Source organism: Acomys minous, assembly GCF_964271855.1.
Source record: "Acomys minous genome assembly, chromosome: 1".
Lineage (NCBI taxonomy): Eukaryota > Metazoa > Chordata > Mammalia > Rodentia > Muridae > Acomys > Acomys minous.
Genome location: NC_140483.1, coordinates 30,037,579 through 30,054,982, shown reverse-complemented (window position 1 = coordinate 30,054,982; position 17,404 = coordinate 30,037,579). Strand labels below are relative to the sequence as shown.

At 41.3% G+C, this 17,404-nt stretch overlaps 1 protein-coding gene across 2 annotated transcripts in view; it reads right to left on the bottom strand.

The window, feature by feature from the left end:
* Positions 1 to 17,164, bottom strand: part of MROH9 (maestro heat like repeat family member 9) — a 52,124-nt gene extending 34,960 nt beyond the window's left edge. For both annotated transcript variants that reach the window (XM_084800880.1, XM_084800881.1), the window contains exons 1-6: positions 17,059 to 17,164; positions 11,741 to 11,787; positions 5,592 to 5,671; positions 4,898 to 5,033; positions 4,256 to 4,342; positions 1,040 to 1,144 (exon numbers count right to left, since the gene is read on the bottom strand). In XM_084800880.1, coding sequence (XP_084657006.1) covers positions 1,040 to 1,144; positions 4,256 to 4,342; positions 4,898 to 5,033; positions 5,592 to 5,671; positions 11,741 to 11,787; position 17,059 — 456 coding nt within the window. In that variant the 5' untranslated portion in view covers positions 17,060 to 17,164. The remainder of the gene's footprint in view (positions 1 to 1,039; positions 1,145 to 4,255; positions 4,343 to 4,897; positions 5,034 to 5,591; positions 5,672 to 11,740; positions 11,788 to 17,058) is intronic.
* Positions 17,165 to 17,404: the final 240 nt, after the last annotated feature.

The window sequence follows — 17,404 nt, the reverse complement described above, 5'->3', positions numbered from 1 at the left end:
ATTATGTGAGGGGAATCACCATTTTAAAAAGTATTTTTAACAAGAAATAAGTGGAAATCAAGATTCTTTATCAGGCCAAGAGCCTCTGAAGTCTGGAATGACCTAGACAACAGTGGTTTATAAAGAAAAGTGCTCTGTCTAGTGTCTAGACAACACTGTCACACAGACTATATGTTGTCTTAATGACTTCGTCAGAGGACAGAACAAATACTCTTTGTGCTAGAGCTTGAGGTAGACATAGGCCCGGGAAGCCTAGCTTTTAATTTATCATCAGTAGTTCAAGTTATGTTGTTATATATTTCACCGACCTAACCAATTTCCTAAGACATTAATTTGAAAAGAAAGCTGACTTGATGAAGTGTATGTGCTCATGACCAATCTAAGCAGCTGGGCAGCGAGCAGTGCTCTGAAGCACGCTGTTGTGCTGCCACCTTGTGGCCTTTAGCAACCACTGCAAAGCACCGCAGTTCTAAGTTATCCTAGTTGGACTTTCCCAAATAACAGTGTATGACACTGAAGCTAACATTGTATGACTTTGGATTCATACCTGAGTGTATGAGATAACACTTTTCACACCTGAAGTGTGAGCAAAGGTGAATGTGCTATGCTGCATCAAAGGAAAGAAAGAAAGAAGGGAGTGATCACATATGACGAAACTCCAAAACGTCTGACACACACACCCCCCCGTCAGTTGTACACATTTAAAATAAGAAAAGTTCTAAAATATCTTAGAGAAAAAGAAAAGAAGGTAAGGATAAAGTATTTGGGGTGTTACAAATAGCACTGTGTCAGCATAGAAAACCTGGGCTTTTGACCTGCTCACAGGTATGTGAAATAGAACGCATGTATAGTCAATCACTGGAAAAGACACTACTCTAATTGACTCACAGTCATATAGCTGTTGACACTCTCCACAGAGCCTTGCTCCCCTGCCCACCAACACTGAGCAGGCATCAGTGGTCTCAGGCCTCGGGCTTGACAAGCAGCCCTCTAGAAGTGCCGACTTGGGTTGGCAGCGTTAGTGAAGTCAGCGACTTACATATTTCTTGGCTCTCTTGGATGCGAAGATCAACACCCTGTTGATGGCCATCATCGCTCGTTCTTGCAGATACAGATTATTCTGAGTCATCCAGGTGATCATTTCCTGCCGGAAACATAACAGCTGTTGTAGAGCCACGGTACTGACCTGTCTGAAAGGTTCCCCCTTGTAGTTTTTAACTCTTCCAAGGCAGGCAACATTGTCTCCTGATTATTGATCTCACTTAATGCAAAATTACAACAGAACCCAACCTTTCAACTACTGTACAACTTCCACTAATATACGAACACAAAATTTATGCAAGTTATTAATATTCACAACAATCCAAATTTCCGGGTATCATTAAACGTTTTGAATGAGACGATGATGTAATCTCACTTCTTTGTTTAAGTTCGAGTTTTCCCTTTAAAAGCTATAGAATTTGTATTTCGCCTTCAAGAGAGAATTGAAATTGTATCTAGTTTAGAAACATCAACTTATCTCACAATGATCCTGCTTCTTGGTTTGTGTGTTCGGCTGACAGTCTCTTGGGGTCTGTGTGCCTGTAGAACTACCAGAGGTCTGTAGGCTGTTGCTTTGTTCTCTTGACAGTGTCCCCAGGGGTCCCGCTCAAACTATGGCACCAGCCAAGGACAATATAGGCCGTAAACTTCAAACCCCTACACAGATCTAGCCAATGGACAGGACATTCTCCACAGTTGAGTGGAGAGTGGGGACTGACTTTCACAAGTACTCTGGTGCCTCATATTCGACCAAGTCCCCTGGATGGGGAGGCCTGGTGGCACTCAGAGGAAGGATAGTAGGCTACCAAGAAGAGACTTGATAACCCTATGAGCATATACAGGGGGAGGAGGTCCCTCTCAGTCACAGTCATAGGGGAGGGGAGTAAGGGGAAAATGGGAGGGAGGAATGGGAGGATACAAGGGAAGGGATAACCATCGAGATATAATATGAATAAATTAATAAAAATTTTTAAAAAAGAACTGCCAGAGGTCACCCCTAAGATTTATAGCTCATACGGTCCAGAGTTGTGGGCAGAGCCAGACCTGGACCTGCCTGAGTCAGTGGAAGTATCGTTTGCCGGGATTCAGGTAGCGGAGCGTCCAAATGGTGCAGATCAGTTAACGGGTACTGTCCCAGAAACCTTGCCTTTGAGGACCTAGCTGCCTCCGAAAGGATCCTTCTAACGTTGCTGACTTGTTGGACAGAACCTGGCTTACTTCTATGCAGCTCAGTCTCCTGAGTAAGTAACCACCTGACCAATTCATTAGCATTGTCTCTCAAGCACACTTTGCTATAGTTTACAAGCCAAGGGTGACAGTTATCCAGATATTTTCATTGTACAACACTTTCCACTTAAACTTTAATATTTAAATCTTGTTTCCCTTCTCTTGTTTTACTATAAGGATCCAAAAGAAGTCATATAGTGAAATAGGTACTTTGTTACTTAGAAACTTCTTCTGGATAACCTAGTCCCAAAAGGGAGGCAGACAAAATGGGGTTACTGACATCTTAGCTTCTCCACCCAGAAGACGATCTTACACTGAAGTTCTGCCTTCCTTAAAGTCCTAGGACATGGGAGCGCTTCCTCCAAGTGTCAGTAGGTGTGTATCAAGATTGTCCTGTATTCTAGTCTCCAGCACCAGTTCCTCCTCTCTGAGTCTTCGTCCGCTTGGCCACTGTTCGCATCTTTCCACCAGTGTCCTGACCGGGATCACACACATAGCCCATAGATGATTTAGGCTTCTGCTTCACTCATCTTCTGGCTCTCATTACAATGGCCTATAAATTTCCATCCATAGCACCGTAGGCCTTTTCTAGATGGTGTCTTCAAATTCTTCCACCCTCATCACCCACTTCCCAAACAGATTTTGTGTATTTATGTCTTGTGATAAGAATAGTCCTATTTCTTGGTACCAATTTGCTATCTAAGGCTATTACAGAATATCTGTAAAGCTATTATGGAATATATGAGATTAGGTGATTTATAAATAAGGTATTCTTAGAAATTCTTACAATTCTTGAGGTTATGAGGTAGTTTAAGGTCAGTGAGCTCTTACGTAGGAAGGACCCTTCTTGCTGCACATCCCATGGCAGAAAGCAGGGGAGGAAGAGTTTAAAGGAGAAAGAGAAGAAAGGAGGCAAGCCACTCTTTCTATCAAGATCTTATTCTCATGATAATGGAATTAATTATTGCTGAGGGAAGACTTCCCATGACCCATCCAACTCTTAAAGCTCTCAACACTGTTGCATTGGAGAATGGAGGTTCTAACGTGTGAATGTTGGTGGGATGTAGTCAAGCGTAGAGAGTGGTAGACATGAAGATAAGCTGTCCGTGGATGCCTGTGCTGCTTAATTGTATTCCCCGCCCCCCCGTGCTGGTTAATTTTAAATATCAACTGACATAACGTCAAATCACCTGAGACCCAACTGAGAAATTTCCTAAATCAGGTTGGCTTCTAGCTGTGTCTATGAGGAACTGTCCTGACTGATGAGTGACTCAACCCACTGTGGTGACACCATCCCATGAGCAGGCAGTCCTGGACTACAGGAGTGAAGAAAGCTTGCTGAGTACAGGCAACCTACCGAGCAGGGACCGGGGGTGTATTCACTTCTCTTTGTTCTTGACTATGGATATGATGTGACCAGCTGTTTGAGTTCTTGCAGCTAGGACTTCAATGAAATTATGGACTGCAACCTTCAGTTGTAAGCCAAAAAGAAAACAACAACAACAACAACAACAAACAAACAAACAAACAACAACAACAACAACAAACCCACCACCAACAAAACCCAAAACTTTCCTCTCCAAAACTGCTTTTGGTCAAGGTGTTTAATCACAGCAACAGAAATCAAACTGTGACAGAGTCCTTAGGTGTGGCAGTGGTCAACAGAACACCGACAGGCATCGTCATGGAGTTTTTATTGTTGTGTAGACTGGAAGAGAGCTTAGCCAATACTGTTCTTCACTGCCCTCAACTCTCATACATTTCTACAGAGTACCTGACTTGTCAGCAGCCATTAATACCATTTCCTAAAACTTAATCTTTTAACAACTCAAATAAAGGAAAGGGTTAACTTTGTAATTTCACACCACTGGAAATCTAGAAAAAAAAATCCAACATTTCAGTACTAGATGAACAGACAAATATGGCCAGTTGGAAGAATGCACTGAACTGTTTATATTTGTAATAAAACCATTTGTCTTGCCTTTACCTTTAAGATTTGTAACTTGTAGAAGTCTTTAGACACTAAAATAAGAAGAGTGTCTTCATATATGTTGAAAATATTTTCATATAAATTCTGAAACACAAAACAGAAATGTGCCATCAACCAGCCAGCCTTCAATAAAATGTTACCAAATATGTATAGCTTTGCATTTAAGTGTCCTAGTTTCTCTCTGTAAAGTGAAGGTAAGAAAGTTGAGGGGCTGGTGGCTCTGCTGCTAAGACCTCACTTGTTAGCATCTTTCATCAGTTGCAGCTCCAGCTTATGGCCCACGTGCACCATGTAGTAATGTAGACAAGACAGAAGCCACAAATATTGCTGATCTTAGGATTCTTCTTACTGCATTTTTCTGTGTCTACCCTGCCCTTCAGTATTTTCCGACAAGCTTCTTTGTCTTGCTAAACCAATTAACTCAAGCTCTTTTCATGCATTTGGTCTATAAACCTTGTACTATCTGATGAATCCAATGGATATAGTCATGAGGATTTCAAGGAATAGGTTTAATGAAAGAAAATATTATATGTTTAAAAAAACAAAGACAGAGACAGACTCCAGCCACAGAGCTGCACTATGTAGCCTGCTGCAATGTGTGCCAAGGCTTTGACATTAGCAAAGGAAGGAGGAGCCTACCTCCAGGTCCTCAATGTCCTCAGAGCTGTTCCTCATTGCTTTCATTATGCTAAGATTTGGCATGGAAAATACCGTTTTGAAAGACACCTTTATTATCCTCAACTGCGAGTCAAACTGTGATGAAGGATCAACAAAACTGACAAGAAAAAGGAATAGAATTAGTAAGTCAGTGATATTTCAAATGTAAACTAACTTGATTGCAGTTTTCTTAGAATAAAAGTACTAAGCATGAGATACAGTTCTGGGCTTTATAAGACACACAAGTTGCAATATTCTCTTAACAATGATGCTTTAAATATAAAAGAATGAAGTTCTTTGAAAATATGGTGTACAGTTATTTAGAAATAAGAATATATTTCCTTAGAAATACCATTATAGGCTGATTACATGCCCAGGTAAATCCACAAAGCTACATGGTGCCTCACATAATTGGACAGTACTCTTATTACATTTTTCTAACCAATGGCACTATATTAGTATGCATCTTCAAACTCATTGCAAAAGAAACCTGACCACCATCATCACCCAATGATCTGTGTATCCAGGCAATCCTGAAATTCTCAGAGAGAAATTATGCTTAATGAAATAGGCTTGATGAATTGGGAATAATTAAGTTCTTGTGATTATTTTGTTAAATCTACAGCATTTGCATGATATTTAGTTAGTAAATCAGGGAGCAGACTAGCATACGTACCTGGAGTTCATGGCCAAGATCATGGATTGATCACTTAACAGGCCCGAGTAGATATCCAATAGGATTTCAGTTTTAAATGCCTAAGGACCATGGGGGCAAATATAAAACAAAGCAAGACCAGCAGATCAACAATTATGGACAAGTGATATTCATAACACCATCCAAAACAGAGAAATAAAGAAAGCAAATCTGACTGTGGTGGAAAAGTTCACAGTATTAAGACTAGGAGTTCTGGGCATGGAGAGGCAGCTCAGAGGATAAAGGCATATCTGCTCTTCAGAGGTCTTAAGCTCAATTCCAGACAACCACATGGTGGCTCACAACCATCTATAACGTGATCTAATGCTATCTTCTGGTATGCAGGTGTACATGCAAATAGAGCATTCATATAAATAAATAAGAACTTAAGAAAAAAAACTACAACTTAAAAAAAACCCAAAAACCCAAACCTAGAAGTTTTGTGACTTCACCCACAGTGTTGGTGGCTTTTTACTGCCAGCCATTACACTTTTGTAGCAGCTCAAACTAAGTTTGTCCAGGATGTCAATACCTGGTGTGTGTCTGCATACCACTGAAAAGTTGAGTGCAATCTACAGGTGTAGGTGAGAGTGCAATTCTATAGAGTCAAGCTATGGAAATGTCAGCGGGGCAATTTAAATTGAGTCTTGTGGCAGACCACCTAAATTCACACTGGAGAATACAGATCAGGTGCCACTTGATGTGCAGCTATCTAATATAACCATGTGGCCACTAAACGTGGTAACTGAAGAGATCTCAGTAGAAACAGGTAAGGCTGCCCCCTGCAAACTGGACAACTAGACTCCAATTAGCCAAAGCAATGCAGAGAAGGAAGAGTGGATCTCTTGCACATTGTAAAGTGATGAGAGAGGCAGACTAAAAACAAACCCAAAAATCAATGAAGTGGAGCTGAGGTTTCAGGAATAGTTATACCCAGAGATGGCCAGTCTACCTTTGGTATAGGTACCCAGAGAGGCCAGTCTACCTTTGGTATAGGTACCCAGAGATGGCCAGTCTACCTTTGGTATAGGTACCCAGAGATGGCCAGTCTACCTTTGGTATAGGTACCAAGAGCACAAAATGACAAAGGAATGGTCGCCTCTGTTAGTGGTATGTGATGTTGGACCCTTGTCTTGTGCCATGTACAAATTAAGTAGTAATCTACTGAGATTTAAATGTAATATAAAAAGATGTAAAGCTCTTGGGAAAGGTAAGAAAAATCATCCCTGAAATTGGACTTCATATTGATTTTTTGGATGTGACATTAAACCATAAACAAGAAACAAGAAAATAAGTCAGATTTTAATTAAACTAAAAAGTTTCTTCAGAGACAGGGAATACTAAAAGCACTGTGAAGATAACATATGAAGTGGGGAAAAAGAAAAGCAAAGCACACTTACAAAGCATTGACGGCTGAAATACACAAAGAATTCAATAGTGAAAGACAAACGGCCACCTAACAGTGAAGACTTTAAGGAAGAATAGTTGAAGAGCCCCTCTTTTCACTCTGTACCTCTCCTGCACACGAAAGCCTCTGCTGCCATGTTACTCCTGCTTTTAGGGCCATGGAAATTCTTGATCCCTCCTTATGATATATCATATGACATCTCTAATGAGACCCAGTCCCTCTAATGTACAGACAAATGCCTACCATTGATTAATTACTACTTTGGCAGAAAACCTCTTCTCTATTTGTTACATGCTCTTCCTGGGTCTCCAGGGTTGAGCCTTGTGGGAATCTGTGTTCTGCCTCTGTGTGAGCAATAACCCATCCGGTGGGGCGCTTCTTTCCCAGGCATTAAATTAGAGGAGATTCCTGACTGTGGTCTGAATAAATAAAATGGCATTCCCCCTTCAAGCGTAGCACTCTTGTCTCAAACACAGCTCAACAAACACTCCATAGCCCTTCCTCCTCAGGGTTCACTTACACTGGAAGGCATAGAGGAGTTAATTTCCTTTCTCTGAGATACTATTTTTCCTCTCTTACAATATACCAAGTATGATTTGATTTAGCCTCTAGGGAATGACTTTTGGTGAGGTGAATTGTTACCATACCACACACTGCGGGAAGGTCATAGCATCTGCATTGCAGACAACCCTCACCCTCTTCCACTGGGCCGAAACCACACTGGCTCCTGTCCCTGTAGCACTGACTAACCTAACAGCCTGTCTTTGAATAGCATGACCATCCAGGTCTTTTCTCAGATTCCAATTGGCCTCATGCCCTTGGAAATCAGTTAGTAATATTCAAAAATGTCCTGTAGTGCATTGAGAAACTAAAAATACAGAACTTTTTTTTTTTTTTTACTATTATGCTACACTCCTAAATATTTGTCATCAAGGGCAGTTACCAGTGGACCTTAAGTCTCCCAAGTGACTCTAAAGCACACCACTGTACCCTACTAGATGGCTGTCTCCTTACTGATAGCTCTAATTTCAAAAGGTTGCCTATAACTTTTGGTTATTAGCAGTGCCATGAGTGACTCCAGGGAAACAATGTACATGAACTCACAGAGACCATGGCAGCAGGCACAAGGTCTGCACAGGTTCAAGGTAGATTGGGTTCCAGGAATGAGAAGGGGAAGTGGACACAGGGCCCCGCCACTGAGCGAGGAGCTATTTGTCACTGATACTGGCTGGCAAAGGGAGAGTCAGTGTTCCTCAGTGGAGTATCATTGGGTATACCAACCATATTCTAGGATAGGCCCCGCATCCGTGAGTAGTTGGCCGATATAAAAGCATTTATGATCTCTTTTGTGTGCTTTTTATTTTGTTTTGGTACATTTTTTTTTCTTCTTGGTTCTTTGTTTGCTTTGATTTTCATTTTTGTGGGCTTTCTTTTTGAGAGAGAGAGAGAGAGGGAGGGAGGGAGAGAGAGAGAGAGAGGGAGGGAGGGAGAGAGAGAGAGAGAGAGAGAGAGAGAGAGAGAGAGAGAGAGAGAGATGGCGGGAGGGAGGGAGGGATGCAAAGGGATAGAGGGAGAGAAAGACCATAAGTCTGGATAGGTAGGGAGGTGGGAAGAATCCACGGTAGTAAAATGAGGACAAAGATAAACAAAATATACTAGATGAAAAATTTTAATTAAAAAAGCAGTTTCATCATCGATGTCAACTCTGAATCCTGTTTATTTAAAATCTTTACCATTATAGTTCACCCGTTCGATGGCTTTCCTCAGTCCCCAGGCCAGGCAGGTAAGTGTTTTGGTTTTAGTGCCAACAATTGCTAGGCTACCAACTCTCCTGCCAGGCAAGTCACCTCCAGCCAATTTTGCTTCTTTTCAAAGTGCGATGACAGAAGCACTCCCCACCCCAACCCCCTAAGTGGGCAGTTATGAGGATTGAATGATTCGTACTCATTTTAAGCCCTTGGGGAGACACTCACTAGTTTGTGTGAGTGTTGAGTATTAGCTGGAGTTGTTTGAGTGGGGAAGTTTACCCTCTGTCTCTGTCTCTTTCTGATTCTGACTCTGAGACTCTGTCTCTCTGTCTCTCTGTCCCTGTCTCTGTCTCTCTCCTTTCTTCCTACTCTGAGGTTCTATGTAGCTCTGGAATTGATGTTTTTCTTCCTTCCTTTTTTCTTCCACTAGCCCTTCCTCTCTCTTCCCTGTTCATGACTTTCCATCTTTCTCTTTCCATTCATGCCATGATGTCTTATCTCCCTCCCATTGGTCATCACTTCTGTTCCCGAAGGTGGTGGCCACAAGTCCCTCCTAATGAAGAACTCATTATCTAGGGGGAGGGTTACTTTCAAGATCCAGCTACAGGTTGCATTTGGTTTTCGCCATCTGCATTTAATTCAGTTTTCCAGTCAGATGTTTCCTATGATTTCTAATGAGTTTCTTTATGGAGGGTTTATTTTTTAGAGTTAATCATTTGGGCTTTCCTTTTTTAAAGATTTATTTGTGTGTGTTTGTGTGTGTGTGTGTGTGTGTGTGTGTGTGTGCGTGTGCGTGCGCGTGCGCGTGCGTGCGTGTGCGTGCCTGTGTGTGTGTGTGTGTGTGTCTGTGTGTGTGTGTGTGTGTGTGTGTGTGTGTGTGTGCACCTGCTTATCTGTATAGGTACCACATGCATACAGGTGCCCTCAGAGACCAGAGGAGAACATTCGTTTTCCAGGAACTAGTTACAAGTGGCTATGAGCTGTCCAGTGTGATTGCTGGGAACTTAACCCAAGTCCTCTGCGAGAACAGCGAGTACTCTTAACAAGTGAGCTGTCTCTCCAGCCCTGGAATATATTATTCTTCTGAAGCAATGCGACTCCCTTGATTCAATGACTCAGCATTTTAAAACTTGTTAGGAAGTCTCGAAGAACATGGGTTTTGTGCTCAGACTACTAGATCCACAGCTTGTACCACTTCCTCGAGCCTTTGTTGCACATGCAACTGTTGTCACGGGTGGAGGCCGTGAAGCCCTGTTGATCAAGACTCCCCACCTCAGGGTTAAAACACATTTTCTTGGCTGCTGCTAGGGTTGGCAGCAGAGAGCTCTCTGGAATAATCTGAAATTTTCATCAGCAAGAGAGCCTCCTCTCATCAGAACATGGCCGTCTCTAGGGACAACCTCCCTCTACTCGTTAGCTGAAGTCACTAGTTGCTAATGACTGGTTGGTGTAAAGCAGGCAGCTAATCCTCCACCCCTTTGTCTCAAAGCAGGTCTGAAAAGCCACCTTGGTTCTAGATGTTCCTCCCTGTGAAGCCCTGGCTAAGGACAGTTTCCCAACTGCAGAGCATTGTATTTCTTCACTCTACCCAATCCTGAGGCTCTGTCCACACCCAGCCTTAACCCTCAGGAAGATTTCCTGAATGTTCAAGAAACTGCTGGATGTAAAAATGCGATTTAGAATCTGTGTGCCAGGGAACCGTACCTAAAGTGGATGACTGCTCGGCATGTGACGCTCTTTGCTTTATTGCGTACCCGTGCTCCATCCTCTTCCTGGGATGTGCTGTGCTTTCAATCAGATATTTTCCCCATCCTACCAAATCCACTTATGTCTTCTCTAAACACAGGTAAATTCTAAGGTCTCTTGGAGCATGTGCCTGTCTATTCCACCTGCTGCACCTTTCTAATAAGTTACAGGCATTTCTTAGCATTAATACCCTTCTCCATTGGACCACAGGCAATTTGAAATTAGTTTCTGAATTTCATTCTGCATTGCATCTCAAAACTACAACATGCTATTGGCCACATCACAGATACTCTAAAACTACTTTTAAATACATGAATTTCTTTCGTCTTTCTTTCTTTCTTTCTTTCTTTCTTTCTTTCTCTCTTCTTTCTTTCTTTCTTCCTTCCTTTTTTTCCTCCTCTGAGTTAAGGATGCTGGCAAATATCATCTCATGTCCTGGCTGTCAAAACTCAACTTGTCCGTAAACTGTCATCAATATTTTAATTTTAATTATCAGTGATTATTTTATACCTAGGACCATAATAAAACTGTCTATAAGAGCTTTAATAACTATATTGGCCCATTCCTGAAAGATTACACATTTTATTGTGGTGGTATTTTTGTATTAATTTTGACTTAAATTAAATATTGATACTAAAATGGCATAGAGTTTGTTAAAAGTTTAATATTATAGTTCATGTCTTTTTAAAAACTGATATATGAATAACTACTAAGACATTGGGTAGTTTACACACTGTAAGAGCACAAAAATGAATAATTACTTCTCTGACATCTGGAAGTGAAGGACAAGAAAAGTGTCCAAAGGCCTAGAAAAAAAATCGTAGAAGATAAATAGAAAAAGAGGGATGCAAGGCAGGGTGGCTTGATGTCATCTGAAGTGAAGCTGACAGATGTGGTGGGGGGGGCAGGCCATGCAGCTTGTTGATTTCCATGACAACGGCATCAGGGTGTGGCAGGTGGGTGGTGAATCAGTGGGACTGGGGGGAGATCCTTTTGAATTGGTGCTAAAGGTCATTTTCAAAAACTCAGGAGGATGAGATCAGAACAAAATGCTATAGGACAGGATAGCATAAAAAAATAAGTTCCCACTAAGTTGTCTCCACTATTTATCGACACAAGTTAAGTATTAATATTGAACATATTTGCAATAGAGACAATGAATGTAATCCCCCCCCCCTTGGGGAAGATTTCAGATGCACTAATAAATGGCCTTATAGAATAGCACATACCGTGTTGTAGCACTTCACGGTAGACTGCAGAGTCTGGAGACACGCCACTAGGCAGAAAGAGGAAAGAAAGTATGTAAAGAGCAACGAAACTAATTCTCTTTCTTGTTACTAGTTAGACCTTATCTCTAAAGTTGAAGGCATACTCACTTGGATGGAAAGACCACACACCACGTTCTCTCTCTCTCTCCTCTCTCTCTCTCTCTCTCTCTCTCTCTCTCTCCCTCTCTCTCTCTCTCTCTCTCTCTCTCTCTCTCTCTCTCTCTCTCTCCACAGATAAAGTTATCATATTCCAGAGTAACACTTAACAGAAATTAAGAAATTAGCACACACTAGGTTGTCACATGGAAGAGCAATGTGCCTTAGCTAAGTGGCATTTACTCTAAACAGAGGGTGTACAGGAGCTTATGATCCAACCTATGCATGATTCAAATCTCAGCATTAATTTTTATAAAAAGAAAATGCTCATGATAATTTGTATTGTGGCACAGTTTCCTGATAAGGCTTCAATCTATTCTTGTTGACTATTACAGAATGTGGAAGTGGCATTAACGTCCCATCCTAGGTCTCCTAGTACCGCACACCTGTGCTTTATCATTTCAGTTTCTGTAGGCACAACGCTAAGCACAGGCTCTTCGTGCCCTCTGCTCAGGGTCCCTCTTTCCCAGCCTCTTTCAGGGTCATCTGGGCTATTGGTAGACTTCTTGAGCCCATCAGTTTTGTGCCTTCTTCTCTGGGCGTTTTGGTCAAGGGCATTGCTTAGCTTCTAGAACCCATTTACAGTTCCCTGGTCACAAAGACATTGTCCCCGGAGCACCCACATTGTCTTGTTGCCTACAGACTAGAGACAGAATTACAGAGCTCCTGAGGTTCAGTCAGGCCCACTGAGATAATTGCTCTATAGATTAAGTTAAAGGCAATTGGTCATAGCTGAAGCCCCTTTGCCTTGATGTGTACCGCACATGGGAGGCGGCTTGTTCAGAGGCTCAGTCAGCTCTTATCCTTATCGAGATGAAGAAATTTGAGGCTTGTCTTTTTACAGGCAGGCTTTTCATAATAATATTCAATATGAATTGTACTTTCTCAGTGTGTGATTCTTTGTAAAACAACAGTAACAGTAACAACAACACATTCATATGCACTTTGGAGCTCAGATCAAAGCCTTTCTGTTCTGTCTTGATCTCACTCTTCTGTTTGCAGTAGGGTCTTCCCCTGTCTTTTTATTTTCAACCTTTTGAAAGATTTCATTTATAAATGCTACCACTATAAACTCTATCACTGGTATTTAGTCACAATTTAACCAGGTCCGTGTTATTTAATAGATAGCCAATCCATAGCCATTTATTAATGCATCTTAGGCTGGTTTTTTTCTTGTTACTTTTAAATCTCTTATTATTTTTCAGTGTGTGTGTATGTGTGTGTGTGTGTGTGTGTGTGTGTGTGTGTGTGTGTGTGTGTGTGTTCATGTGCTCTTTTAATATGAAGGGTTTATATTTTTGATATAATGGTTCATTGGCTTACCTTTTAAGTCAAACTTTAGGCAGAACTTGTTGCTTCCAAATAGGAACAAATACAAGACTTTTGCACGTGTGTTTTTTCCTCTTCTTCACTCATAAAATTATGTTTGACTTAGTAACTTAATGAGATCTTACACCTTGTGTTTACAGTGCTTGATTAGTTAACACTATGTGTTAACCTGAGATTATATTATATTATTATATAGCACGAGATTAACTTGTACTTATATGACTTTCCACATATTTTCTACTTCATTATTTCATTAGTGAGTCATTTACATAATATTTATACAGTTTGCTAATGACACCTCACCTTCTTTTATGCTTTAGCTCTATATTTGAATAAGTTTTGTGCATACAGGTCATTTCTTGCTGGGCTAATAAAGTTCATTTTCTATTAGTTTATTGACGGGCTCCTGGCAATTACATTCCTTGCTCTATTTTCTCTTCTGCTTCTCTAAGTTGCAAAGTTTGTTCCTTAAATTCTTCCATCTCTACTTTTAAGCTCACTTTCTGTAGACAAAAATCTGTGCATTAAATGTAAAGATCTTAGTTATTTACTCTTTAACAACGTCTTCACAGTTATTTAATTGACTTTGCTACTTCTCTGTTTTAAGTAGAATCTCTGTTCATATCCTGTATTGATTCCTTTTAAATTATTACATGTTTGTAATGAAGACACAGCATTCTCACATCAAATGCTTTGCATCATGGAGGATCCCCTTGTGCCAGAACTAAATATGTGAACTTGATAGTTAAGCTTACTTTTGATGAGCATATGCTAATTGTAAAAAATCAAGGGTTTCCCTCGGTGTTCCACGCATGTATATATAACGTGTCTTTATGCCCATGGTGCTCACTCTCATCAGCCTTCCTGCTGATCTTCCTCTTTGCAGTCTCCCTCTGACTTTCACATCATAAAGTACAGATTCTGCTCCGGAGAGAGCACGTGGGATATTTGTCTTCAGAGTCTGCCCTACTGCACTGAGCACAGTGATCTCTAGTCCTACAGACCTTTTGTAAATAACATAATTCCTTATGACAGAACAATACTTTATACTGTATGTATCCTTAAATTTTCTTTATCTATTCATCCACTCATGGACAACTAGTCTTATTCCATAACTTTGAGCTTTAATTTTTTCTTTTCTTTGTTTTTTGTTTTTTGAGACAGGGTTTCTCTATGTAGCCTTGTCTATCCTGGACACTCTTTGTAGACCAGGCTGGCCTTGAACTTACAGAGATCCACCTGCCTCTGCCTCCTGAGTGCTGAGATTAATGACGTGTGCCACCGTGCTCAGCTAGAGCTTTACTATTTTCCTGCTAGTTTAGTGGCAGCCCTAGGATGACTGTAGAGTTGACCTCCCCCTGCCCTTTCTATGTCTCAGTAACTTGTCCATGGTTTCCTGGTTAGTCCAGTCTCACCAGCTTTCTTTTAGTTCAGCACTGAGCCATAGACAGTCTTCTAATGAATACATTCTATTTCCCTGTCTAAGCTGCTCAGCTTTCTTTCCCTCATGGTTCCCATCAACTAAGAAAAGTCATTTGCAGGCAGCAGCCATGGACCTTGGTATGGATAAAATTACATTTTAGACATGTCATACGCACTCTCAAATCTACTGCTGCTTCACATAACAGGAACACACGCATTTTCTTTTAGCTTCTAAATATTATATGCTTCACTAAAGGAGGTTAGTGATAGATCAAGATCTTGCTGTGGTAAATTTTGTTCCTCAAAATTCTCCCATGAAGAAATCCTAGGATAGGTCTAGAATTTTCTCCATGATATAATTTTTGCCATTCTGTTTATGTGTGATTTTTTAAAATAATTATTGATTGTATGATCTTTGATGTTTTCGAGAATGGGTCTCTGTGTCAGCTCACACTGGCACTGAACGTGTAACCCTTCTGTCTCGGCTGGCCAAGTGCTGGGACCACAGGCAGGCATCATTATGCCTAGCCCTTTCATTATTTAAACTATATCGTCTGATTTTAACTAGCAATGAACTTTTCTATTTCTTGAGTCCCTAAAACTTAGCTTTGATAAGGAAAAGGTTTTCTGAAATTTTAGAACTTAGCTGTTTAGAGAAAGTTTTTCTGGTGGGTACCTAACTGGTTTAGTTAAAAGTTAATACAAATGTCCCCAAAAGTAGAAAATAAACGATTGAAGGTGGAAAAGAAGATAGATATTGGGGTGGTGGTAGGTTTTCTGTGCCAACTTGACTGAGTTATTGGAGTCTCAGCTAGGTGTGCCCGTGAGAATGTGTCTTGGAGTGACTGCAATTTCAACTGTATAAACAAGCAGCCGTCCTCAGTGTGGGTGGCCATCACCCAGTCTGTTGAGGAGTGCATGGAGCACAGAAACCCCAGAGTTTTTGTTTGTTTGATTTTTGTTGTTGTTGTTGTTGTTTGCCTGGCTGTTTAGCCAGGACACTGGTTTCATCCTACACTTACCGTTCCTAGTTTCACACCTTTACAATCTGGCTGGAATGTGTGGGCAAATGACTGGAACTAGAAAAGATCATCCTGAGTGAGGTAACCCAGACTCAGAAAGACACGCGTGGTGTGTACTCACTTATAAGTGGATTTTAATCATTTATCACAGGACAAACATACTGTAATATATAATGCACAAACCCAAAGATGATAAGCACCAAGAAGAACCCAAGGGAGGATGCCTAAATCTCACTTAGAAGGGGAAATAGAATAGACAGAGTTAGTGGCTGAAGAGAGGGAACAAGGTAGGAGAAGGGGCACAGAGAGAGGTCAGGGTGGAGATCAGACCTGAGGAGAGCAGGGGTGTGGGAGGACAGAAAGCCTGCAGAGAAAAAGAAAGTGTTGTCTGAGTCATCCCTGTGACTCAGAACAGGCCTCTGAGAGTGTATGAGGAGGACTATTGCTGAGACTCCTGGTAACATGAGCCATGGAGACTGAAGAGGATAAGACTCCTAGTGAAGGGAGGAGAACACCCACCCACCCACAAAAACTCTGATCTAAAACTTAACCCTGCAAGACGTACAGGGATAAAGATAGAACAGTTAGAGCAGAGATTGAGGGAATGTCCAACCAATGCCTGGCCCAACCCAAGACCTACCCCGTGGAAGAGAGCCAAGCCCCTGACACTATTGAAGATACTCTGCTATGCTTTCAGACAGAAGCCTAGAAGAGTTCTCCTGTGAGAGGATCCACCCATCAGTGGTTCAAAACAGAGGCTGAAGCTCACAGCCAAACACTGGGTGTGAAGCACAGGGAATCCTGTGGAAAAGTGGAGGGAAGAATAAAAAGACCTAGAGGTGAAAAGAGCTCCACAAGAAGACCAACAGAGGCAGTTAACCAGAGCCCAGAGGGGCCTGTGAAGTCTGAAGCCAGGCCACAGGGGAAGAAGACAGTATTAATGCAACGTGATGATCTGGGGTGGGTGAGTAGGGGGGGGCTCCCCTTTTCTGAGGAATAGGGAAGGGGAGGATGGGGGAGGGAGAGTGGGACTGGAAGGAGAGGAGGGAAGGGGGTTATGCTTGTGATGTGAAGTGAATGAATGAATGAATACATAAACAAACAAATAAATAGATGAATAGAATTTGGCTGGAATGTATGGTATCAGTTCTCTGGCTCTCAGGATCTCATTGATTTCCTGGGTTTCCAGCTTCTAGACAGGAGATTGTATGACTTTTTCTGTCATCAGTCTGTACTTTATCCATAAGTTTTTAAAGACAAAGCAACAGTCATAGGTACAAACTAAGAGAAGAAGAAAAGAGTAAAAGCAGGCCTTTAGCTGCTTACAGAAACAATGAAACAACCACTTACTTGTCTGAAATTTCTCTGTAATTTCTGATAACACAGAGTAGTGAAGAGAAACTCGGTCACGCACTTTTGGATAGTTATCAACTATGAGATTCTGAGGAAAGGTTGACACCTGTCATGGCAACAGCATGGTTTAAAGATTCCACTCTAGAATGGATGCAGCACCTGGGTAGAATGTACTGACATATCCATCCAGTGGCTGGTTCTCCCTGTCAGTACTGTTCATACAGTTCAGTAGAAGTTGGGTAGATTTCAATATAAGACTCACCGAGAAGACCTAATGGCTAATAAGTATATGGAATGAAGATTAGTCATACTCGATGTTGTGGAAATACAAACCGATTAATTA